Raw genomic sequence first — 10886 nt, forward strand, 5'->3', positions numbered from 1 at the left:
GGTGGCCTGGCTAGTGATGGAAGCGGAAAGGCCCGGTGGAAAGCTCTGCTCTGTCTACTTTCTTACATGACTGTTGCCTTGCTCCCCCGCCGCTGTTCCATTTTGGGCAGAGTCTGGGCGTGGCCCCTGCCAGAGGCTGATGGTTTCTGCTGTTAAGGGACCCCTTGGATTTGAAGAAAATTCCTCGAGATGTCGAGACAGGGACACACACTGATGTTTGGATTTACACGTATGTCCTAGGGGTGCCGCGAGGTTTTTCTCTGAGGCGAAGTCTACTGCCCTGCCTGCAGGGACCCAGCGCTACGGAAGAAGGCCTGCCGGACCCGCCGGTGCGGGCCCACAAGGATCTCCTCCGCCACAAGGCCGGCCTCCGCCGTAGTTCCCGCCTCCGCGCAGCAGGAGAGTGGCTGCAATGGCTACTTCCCGTGTAGAGCCGTTTGGGCAGACGCCGCTCTGACTGACTCCTCCCCGGGCCCGCCCTCGGCCGTACCGCTAGAGGCGGGCGGTCTTGCGGCAGTGGGCGGGGCTGGCGGCGGGCCGGGAGCCGCCATGCGATTTCGGGCTAAGATCGTGGATCTCGCCTGCCTCAACCACTTCAGCCGTGAGTATGCCAGGGTGGGGGGCGGGCCGAGCCGGAGGACGGCTGTACCTCGGCGAGCGGCCGGGGCCGCCTTTCCCGAGGAAAGGGAAGAGGAAGGTCTGCGCCCGCCGGCGGCCTCCGACCAGTGGCGGACACCGTGAGGTTGAAGCCGCGGCCGCGGGGCGGCAGCGTGAGGCGTTTTCTTTCGTCCCGAGGTGTTCGGGAGTTTCCGCAGCAGCATGAGCTGCATTTTGGCAGACTATTTCTCCCCTGTCCCCCTGGACCAAGGTGTGTGAAGCCGTTACGACAGTAACGTCTCTCTCCCTCTGCCAGGTGTAATTAACACAATCGCCAAGTTAGCCAAGACCTGCACGCTGCGCCTTACTGTCAGCAAGCTGTATTTCATCCTCTCTGATAAAGTAGCAAATGGTGGCGTCAGTATGTGGTGTGAGCTGTGCCAGGTAAGCCCGAGGAGGTTCAATAACCACATGTTGTTGAAAACTAGAGTGTGCAGTTGGGGTAGTGTATGAGGTGTTTCTTGTACACATAGCCCTCACCTGACATGTTCCTGGTCTCTCAAGCCCTGTCTGGTCACTGAAGACACTTTGTTTTGCAGGGCTGCATTTTGGTTGCACAGGCCTGATGTTTCTGGCTAGACATCCCCTTTATCTTGGTTGTCACTTTCTTCAGTGTAAAGCTTCAGTGTGTGCTGGTCTACAGGGGACTGCCCGAAACTGGAAATGGGAAGGTGTAACCCACCTGTCATATCCTTTGTTTTGAGGACTGATAGGTGTTAGAGGAGGATCTGAAATTAATAGGTTTATCCTGAAGCAACAGGCCTTCACGCTTATGTAGTCTGTCTTGATTCCTGCAGATAATGCAAGGCAGAGGAAAGCTTCCTGTTGCATACATGCAGTTCTAAGCTTAAGGTCTGATAAGTTAAAAAGAATCGCTCCTTTTTTTTTTTCACTTTATTTTATTTTGCAACTTTCAAAAATTCTAGGGGAATTTCTTCGATGAATTTCAGATGGAAGGAGTAGCTGCAGAGCACAATGAAATCTATTTAGAGTTGGTGCCTGAGAACCTGTCGAGAGCATTAAAAACTGCCCAGAGTGCTAAGGCAGTGAAGATCAAGTTGACTAACAAACACTGTCCCTGTCTCAGAGTTGCTGTGGAGCTAGTAAGTGCAACCATGTTTTTATCTTCACTATCAAGAAAAAGCTCTTAAAAATTAAGTGTTTTTCCTAAGATCAAATAGAAGCTTTGGGAGTCTTTGGTGTAATTCTAGAGTAATTCTAGAATACTAAATAAAGAAAAATCATGCCATTTTCCATTTCATTAGCCTTTCCTACCATCATGGTTGGTAGCACACAGAAACAGCTTTGTATTTTCCAAAAGGCAAGGAAGAATGAAAGCTATGTGATTGAAGCACCTTTTTCTAACGTTTACCTTTTTCCATTCCTTCATTCTCTAAATCTGTGGATTATTGCCTTGTCGTTGAAGCCATTCAGTGAAGGAGGTTTCAGTGTAGCATTTGGCTTTTCGTTTTCCATTCAAACTCCTGGCTTCCGAATTTTTTTTGTTAACACATCTTCACTGATTCACCTCTTCAGCTCTAAGGATAGCTTATAGATACTAATGACTGATACCTCACAAACTTTTCTTATTCAAAAGGAAAGTCCACTTAATAGCAGGCTCATAGGAACCTATGGAAAAATGGAACTGAGTGTCTGGTGCACTCAGTTATAGTATTTCCTAGAATGGGTCTGAAAAATTTGAATTCAGAATTCAAGTCCTGTTTTTAACTGCAAGAGCGTCCTCTCTTTCCCTCAAGCCATCCTTATCAAGCAGCAGTAGGATTGTGACACATGACATTCCGGTGGGGGTTATTCCCAGAAGATTATGGAATGACTTCAGAGAGCCCAGTGTGCCAGACTTTGATGTAAGCCTCTGTTTTTCTATTCCCTATGGAAAGGGGAGGTTGCAAGTGGAATGCTATTGCTGCGGAGTATACTACTAGTGGGTTTTGGAGAGGGGGTGAAAGGAAAGAGAGAAGGCTGGAGGGTAGAGGTTTGGAGAGGGATGGGACATGGCTTCCATCTTGACAAGAGAGTCCAGAACCTGTAAAAGCAGAACAGGTGGTTACCAGGTATTGCTGTGAAATTCAGGGTAGAGGAAAGGAGGAGCAAAGGACTTGTATGGCTTTAGGCAGGAGCCCAAATCACACAGGTTTAGACTGTTTCAGCTGTTTAGGTACCAAGGGGCCCAAATAATCTCTTTTTCTGAAATTCATGGCCTACCTAGCAGAGTTAGATATATGTGTGTTTCCTCCTGATTTTTAGGTATCCTCTCTATATACTTTTTGACTCCTAACAGACTTGCAAGGAAAGGTCTTTGTGCAAATGTGCTCTTATTTGAGGTTATGGATGTCTGTTACCACTGTAGCTAAGAGTATTTAAATTTTGAAGGCATATGGCTCAGTAGAAACTTGATGTATTTTGTTGTTATTTCAGATTTACACTGATGCAATTCCAAAAATGATTACAATACTATGGGAATCATGTTCTTTCCTTTTTGGCTATAGTAACTATTAACTGCTCAGTAACACAGGTGTGGGTTCATGTGTGAATCTGATCTGTAAAAAAAAACCTATGTGTACTTTATTTTGAACATGGATTTGGGATAGTATGTCTGAAGTATGTCCTCTTATCTAGGACAAGAGCAAATGGCCTCAAGTTGCTCCAGGGGGGTTTATTTAGATTGGGTATTAGGAAAAAATTCTTCACTAAAAGGGTTATCAAGCAGTGGAACAGGCTGCCCAGGGAAGTGGTTGAGTCACCATCCCTTGAGGTATTTAAGAGATGTGTAGGTGTGGCGCTTAGGGGCATGGATTAGTGGTGGACTTGCAGTGTCAGGTTAACAGTTGGACTTGATGATCTTAAAGGTCTTTTCCAACCTAAATGATTCTATAATTCTATGATTCTATAAAGCAATTGCTAGAGTGATGACCTGTTGGTATAATGGGGAAGAGTTCCTGTGTCATTTGCTGATTCTGCTCCCTGCACTCAATACATAACTGAGTCCAGAATAAGATAGAACTGAAGGGAGAAATAAATGTATCACAGTCCAGTCACACATGAAATATTTGTGCAAATGCAGTTCTTTTGGGTTTTTTAGGTCAGTATTTACTTACCCATGCTGAAAACAATGAAGAGTGTTGTGGAGAGAATGAAGAATCTCAGCAATTCCATTGTAAGTTAACGCACTTCAGGCGTGTGTCCTACAGACCTTATTTTATCTTGGACATAGCATGTTTCCCTGTCGCCCAAACTGGTGCCCCTGTGTTGTATCTTACTTTGAAATGATTCAGACATTGGACTAAAGGCACCTGAAGACTGTGTAAGAACTGAAGAGAATGATGGGATTTATTTTAGGATTTACTCTGAAGAGCTTGTCTTGGGCTTCCCATAAAGTGGTGCTTTTTGTACTGAATCCTTGAAAGAACATGGCATTGTGTTGCTACAAGCCACTCTTTATTAGCTGGTAAGAAATTGTGGTCCTTCGGGAATCTAGCTGGAGACTTTCCAGGGGATTTCATGAAAGAAATGCGTATTAAGTGGGTCTTGTGTTACAGGTCTGTGTGAATGAACTTTAGGTAAACTTGAGGTAGGATCTAAAGGAAATCCTACTAATAGCTCCTGGACATCAGCCTGTGCTTTAGACTCTGGCATCGTGGGTTTCCAGTCCACCCTGGGTTTTTGGAGTGCTGATGGGCCTTCCATTGAAGGAAGCCTTCTGCAGTTGGTCAGAAATGGGGTTTGTTTTTTAGTTGATGTTGCTCACAGTCACCAGAATTGACCGATATGAAAGTTAGTAAGTAAGCATAGAGCTTTGGAATACTTTGATTTTGCGGCCAGTTTGATAAATGGGAAATTGTCTGTAAACTGAGAACCCTGAAATTGGGACGGTCTCAGTCTTCCAAGGCTTGGAATAGTTGAGAGATTATCCTGGGTTTCTGGCAATTTTGTACGTGTCAAACATCCAGCAAATACAAGAGTATTTACACTCTTGTATAGTGCTTGTAAGCACTTGAAACACTTCTTCTTTGTCGGTCTTATGGGGTTTTTATTTTTTTCTCTGTCCTTCCTTGCCCCCCCATGTCCTCAGTGAAAGTGCTTACACACAACTAAGCACAGTGTGTTCCTGCTTTGTTTCCAGAGTTGAGGATCTTTTCTCTCACAAGATGGCTGTATGATGGGACTGAACTTTGGTGTTCAGCAACGCTCAGAAGTGGTAGCATATCAATACTGGGCATACCCACCTTCCTAAGTTCCTTACCTCCTGCTCCAAAGCAGGAAAATAAATAAATAAATCTCTGTGAAATAGCTTTGGTAGCTCTAAGGGAGGAGGCAGGCTACATGCATCTTCTACATGCTTTCCTGTTACTAAAGAACAAAAACGTCAAGTGTCACAATTAAATGTTTGTGCTAGATGCATCCTGGTAGTAAAACTGGTCAAGACCAGTGCTGCAAAAAGGGCTTAGAAGCTCTTTCAAATAGTACTTGGCCATTGTTTTGGAGCATTCATCTGTGGGTATCTCCAGTTCTATAGGAGATTCTGGTTGTGCTATGAGCCTCTTTTAAAATTATTGAGAGTTCTTCTAATCACAGAAATGAAATGCTTACATGTGCTTTAGGAATCCTCTGATCTGCTTGGGATTTGTGTAAGATCATATATAGGCTCCTTCTGGTTGGACACTTTGTCAGGATGGAATTTGAAAGCTTTCAGCACTTTTGCAGGATTTCTAGCAGTTCAAAGTCCTGCTTGGAGTTAGTGCTTTGGTGCCGCTGTTGCCTAAGTCTTGGAAAGCAACACTGCAACTGCAGGTCAGCTCTTGGTGCATCCCATTTTCTGTGTGTGTCATATGGACTGTATAGGTGCCTTTCTGTTTTTCGAAAAGCTGGACGGAAATGCAGGAATTCTCCAGCTTCAGTCTCTTATTTCTAAAGCCTTTTCCTCAGCACATGAACTTCACAAAACCAGTACTTTTAGAACAAGTACTGGAGAGCAATTTAATTTCTTTCTCTTCGTAACTCCAGGGAGGTTGTTCTAGTATAATTCACACAGGAATGATGATGAGAAATGTATTTTGTAGTTGAACATTCAAATGTTCAAACCATGTTCAAAAAAGTACAGTTGAGCTGTTAAGGCACTGAAGTGCTTCTGGAAGCTTGTATTTGAACAAAGCTGCGCTTTATTCTTCTGTAATTCTGCAGTGTGAAAGTGACTTGCCTAAAATTGAGATTGATTGTATTGCAGGTGATTGAAGCAAACTTGAGAGGAGAAATGAACTTAAAAATAGAAACTGACTTAGTATCTGTAACAACACATTTTAAAGACTTGGGAAATCCTCCCTGGGGTAAGTTTCCCAGTTTGTTGCCTCTTGTGTCTGTCTGATCTCATTACTTAAGTGTGTTGCTAATAACAGTACTTACCTTCTGTTAGTCCTTACAAAATAGCATCAAATACTTTGAAATCTTCAAATGAAACCTTAAAAAGAAAAGTGGCCATTGTCTGTTTCATGTTTGTGGAGAGAATCTCTTCCAGTATCCTTGACAACTTTGTAGAAAAACTGGGTTTTCTCTTCCTTGCACTGCTGTTTCTGAAAAACAACCCATTTGAGTACCAGCAGTTCAGAAATTATCAAGTGTGTCCTTATAGGCGTTGGAACTTCTTCTGATGTTTTGACTAAGTGTTGTGTTCTTATGCTTTTAGCATCAGAGGATGGATGTCAAAGTTCTGCTCAAGGCAGAGATCCAGAAGGGGTGGCTGAGGCACGCATAGACATCAAGAAGCTGCAGCAGCTGCTTGCTGGACAGCAGGTCAATCCCACAAAAGCATTGTGCAGTAAGTTCAACGGCTCTGCTTGAGAACTCCAGTTAAGGAGGGATGTTTGCCATACTTGTAGTCTCAGCAGAACAGCATATCTTCTGTTTTGTCTGTTTGAAACATGACTATTTTTACTGTACCTGAGGACTTTTAATATTTCTATTTTCAGGCAGTAAGCTTCAGGTCTTAGGCATTTGGGGAAGAAAAAAGCAACATTAAAAATATTAAACCAAGCCCTTTTATAGGTATCAAGTTGAATACTCAGACTGACTAATTATGGGTGTCTTTTTGTTGTCTTTGTTTTGAAGTTGCTATTTTTTAAAGCCTTAAAGCCCCCTGTTTCTAGCAGAGAAACTGGGATTTACTGGCATGTTTGGTTTAGGTTTTTTTTCTCAGATGCTTTCTTACATTCAGCACCAGATTGATTCTAATACTAAAATGCTTTTTATGCAGCTAGCATTTTTAACCATAGAAATGATATGTTCTTTCTAGCAGAAGCCTATGCAGGGTTTTATATCCTATTTTGGTAACTCTGTATGCTTTTCCTGAGAACATCTGTGTGTTATGGTTTAGTGCAGATGCTAAGAATTTCCCAAGGAAAATTAAAATCATGAGTATAGCATTATAGGCCTATACATTATATATTTCCTATTTGGTATCAGCTTTCACAGAGTCTTTAGTAATGCTTCATAGACCCTCAAGGACTTAAATATTACAGGATGATCTGTCTAGTCATCCTTCTGTCAGAAGTAGTAGAAACATTGTATTCTTATGGTGGCATTCTGTAGAAGATGTAATTTTAAAGTATTTTTCCTGCCTAAAATTGGATTTGTGGGGTTTTTTTCCCTCTTTACAGATATTGTAAGTAAAAGAATTGTCCACTTCATCTTGCTCCATGAGGATGTTTCGCTTCAGTATTTTATTCCAGCGCTTGCCTGAATGTTTTGGCATCTCAGTCATTTTCCAACCTGAGGCCTCTTCCATGAAGTCTGAAAACTTTTGTGAGTTGCTGGAGTACTCTCATGTGATATCCTGTTAGATGCAGCCATCAGATGGACATTATTTCAGATGGACTTGATGCTGCTGCATGTTGTGCAGCAGAAACGTGTCTGAGGCAGAGGACCTTCCTGTGGCTGCCAGCATGTAACAGGATGTAACAGTTGCTAAGGAGCACCACCAACAGCTGAGCAGCTTGTGTTTGTACCTGGTTGTATCTTTTGATCTGACTTGTTCCAACATACCTCAGTAGTTATGTTAGTGCTTCAACTGATGTTTTTAGCTCTTGGCCTGAGAGGATGAGATAAACAGTCTGAATTACTTCATTAATGTGGGCAGTGAAGGTCTCTATGTACAGAATGAATATCATATGAGGACGTGTGAACACAGCAGTTGGTGTGAAATAAAGGGCAAGTTATGTGTGGATCGTGTTTTTTCCCCTTTCCAGATGGAAAGCGTTGTACAACCTGTGCTGTCCTGGTGTCAGACATGGTGAGATTGCATCTAGGCTCTGAGTACTGCCCCTGCTTCTACTTCCAGGTTATCTTCTGAGATCCTTTCCTCCTTATTCCACATGTGATTGTTATCCAGCCATGTTCCGTACAGCCTTTGGTGTTCCACAGGGTTTTGAGTGTCTTGTGAAATTTCTTGTTTTAGAAACAGTGAGTGAGTCTTTGCTGCCAAATGGGAGTGGGAGTTTCTGCTAGATAGTAACTCTTGCCATGGTCAGAAGTGGTGTGTTTGTTTTTTGTTTGTTTTGTGATTTTTTTTTTTTTTCCCTCCAAGGGGCATTGAGGTTAAGGGAGCAATTAATCTTTCTGTTCTTGCAGATGCAAATGGTCAAGAGAAGGCTGAAGGAGAGGCAGTGGCCTGGGAATGTTATGCTGCTTTGCCTTTTTCCACCATTTCTATCAGACCAACCTGAAAGCATCTTCCAAATCCTGTTAGTTTTCGTGGGCAACTGCAATTAAAAAAAATCTGTGTAAGATGAAAATAGTTGTACACCAGGTTACAACAATTGAATGGTAAGAGGTATGTGGTAAGTATTCCTGGGTTTTCCCCCGAGGAGAAGGGAAAAACTGTCAGAGTATGATACACTGTGAAAGTAGGTTTTGAAATCCTTGGATTTTCTCCTTTAAAAAATGCACTCTCTATAACCTGATGGAAATTACTTTCTCTGGTATAACATAAGAACTAGTATTAATGGCCTCTCAGCTATGGGGGCTCTATGATTGCTATTATTAAAAAGAGACCAGAAGTTATAATTGCAAGAAAATGTGTTGAGGTGTGGGTTTTTTGTTCGTCTTTTTAATAAAAAATAAATAAAAGCGGGAGTAATGCTAGTACAGGTCAGCAGTATGCAGTGAGATGTCCATTTCCTATTCTGGAGGAGAGAAGGCTAGATGAACCAACAGGGGTGAAGTCTCTCCAGCCCCAGTTCTTTTTTACCCATCCACCTAAATACAGTGCAAGTGCTCAGCACTGCCATCCAGTTGACACGTACATACTGATTAGAGGGAAAATAATACTCATTCAGGTTTAAATACGCTGTCATCTGTGAATCCAGTTGTCAGAGCCCTGAGGGCAGTATTAGGCCTTAATGGCCCTAAGCAGTCTCACCAGGGACCCCTATCATCCCCGTCCATGGGCCCACAGATCCTATTTCAGCTCAGGCTGTGGCATCCTGTACTCCCCTAAGCTATGTTGTAGGTGGGCATGGATCCAGCCCTATTCCTGAATTGATGTTTGGATTTCCTGGATTGGCTTTGGATAGGAACTGTTGCTCTCGCCACCTGTTTCCTGCTTGCCTGGTTTAGGTTCTGCAGGCCTGTGCCCCAGCTGTACGGGGTGCTGCCTAGCCTGCATTGTGGCTACCTTCTGCTCCTGGCTCCTCCTGGAGGTAACACCAGTAATAGGAAGAAATATTTGTCATTAACAGCCTTAGCTGGTTCCACATAGCAAACCAATTTTTTTATGCCAGAAAATTTTTGTTGTGGCTTAAGCCATCAAGACAGCATTACGAGCCACTGGTGGGACTACAAAATAACTAAGACCATTCAGCTTCTCTCCAACACTTTGTTCTTGTAACGCACATTTCTGTTACAGGATGTTAGGAGTGGCCACCAGCTCCAGCACCTCCAGCCTAGGACTCCTCCTGTACAACTACTGGAGCTGAGCCTCAGGTACCTGGGTACCAGGGATGTGTGCACCCTGGGCTGAGGGATGTAGCTGCTGCTTTCCCACTTGCAGGTTCAGTCAGCAGCGAAGCTGAGCTTCTGTCCCAGAGACACATACAGGACACTGACATGGGTGGTCACAGACTGCCACAGACAAGTGGTACCTTCAACTGCATCTACACACAGGGCCCACATAAAACAAGCACAGGCAGCCACATCCCCTTCCTCCTCTTCATGTGGCAGAGTCAGAAGGTCACTAGTGTAGGCACGCACACAATGCCCTCTAGGTTCACAAGCACATACACATTTGTAGATCCCTTGAGTACTGGCACTGTCCGTCTAGTACCCCTGTCCAGATCCTGGCCCTCTTACCTGCCCCATTTGCTGGCTCATCCAGGTCAGTGCTTGCTAGCAAACATAGCGCTTGCACTCTTGTCCTACAGGTATCTCATACTCGCAGATCCCTCTGGATATAAGCGCAGACCCTTTGTCTGCTTAATACCCCAGCACTGACTCAGGCCCTTGTATTCACTGGCTCATCCAGCTTCAAGTCTGACGGCAAATGCACATTCACTCAAACCTGGTTTGGGGAACAGGCAGACACTTGGCCTCCCCATCAGCCAGCACCACGTACATGCAGTGTGATCCATGGTCCTGCTCCAGCTGCCAGCACTACGCCATGCCCTTGCTTTATTCATGCTAGTCCCCTCCAGTAGTTGATTTTTGGGACATAGTCCCACCCCAGTGGCTGATGGCTGGGACCCCTGCTGTCCAGTAGCTGACACCACAGCCCTGGGGCACCTACACCCCTGGTCTGACTCCAGTAGCGGACACCAATCCCACTCATGCCATTCCCCCTGTAGCTGACACCTAGTCTTTGCAGCACATAGACACACAGGACAGAGAGGGAGGTTGTGCAGAGATAGTGAAGAAAGGACTTAAGATCAGACAGACTGTGGTGATGAGCTTATTGATTGACCCCTTTTACATGCCTTTCTGCCTTCTCCCCCTTTGTTCCTCACTGCTCCCCCTTGCCCTGCACGTTGCCTTATCAGTTTGCAGATTTTCACCCACCCCATCCAACATGCTGGTCCCTGAGGTTTGCATCTAAGCAGCTGTAAAGTCTTATTTTTGCTGGTGGTGTGGGTTGACCCCGGTAGGCAGCTCAGGTCCACACAGGTGCTTGCTCACTCCTCTCTGGTGAGATGGGGGAGAGAAGCAGAAGGGTAAGAGCGAGAAAAGTC

General features: G+C 44.4%; 1 protein-coding gene across 1 annotated transcript; it reads left to right on the forward strand.

Moving 5' to 3' along the window:
* Positions 1-401: 401 nt before the first annotated feature.
* Positions 402-7889, forward strand: HUS1 (HUS1 checkpoint clamp component). The gene is made up of 8 exons (XM_075745252.1): positions 402-601; positions 914-1041; positions 1584-1760; positions 2415-2522; positions 3758-3832; positions 5900-5999; positions 6356-6487; positions 7326-7889. The coding sequence occupies exons 1-8, from the start codon at positions 550-552 to the stop codon at positions 7406-7408; spliced, it is 855 nt and encodes a 284-aa protein (XP_075601367.1). The 5' UTR covers positions 402-549; the 3' UTR covers positions 7409-7889.
* The last annotated feature ends 2997 nt before the right edge of the window (positions 7890-10886 follow it).

The sequence above is a fragment of the Balearica regulorum genome, chromosome 2 (assembly GCF_011004875.1).
Source record: "Balearica regulorum gibbericeps isolate bBalReg1 chromosome 2, bBalReg1.pri, whole genome shotgun sequence".
In the NCBI taxonomy this organism is placed as follows: domain Eukaryota; kingdom Metazoa; phylum Chordata; class Aves; order Gruiformes; family Gruidae; genus Balearica; species Balearica regulorum.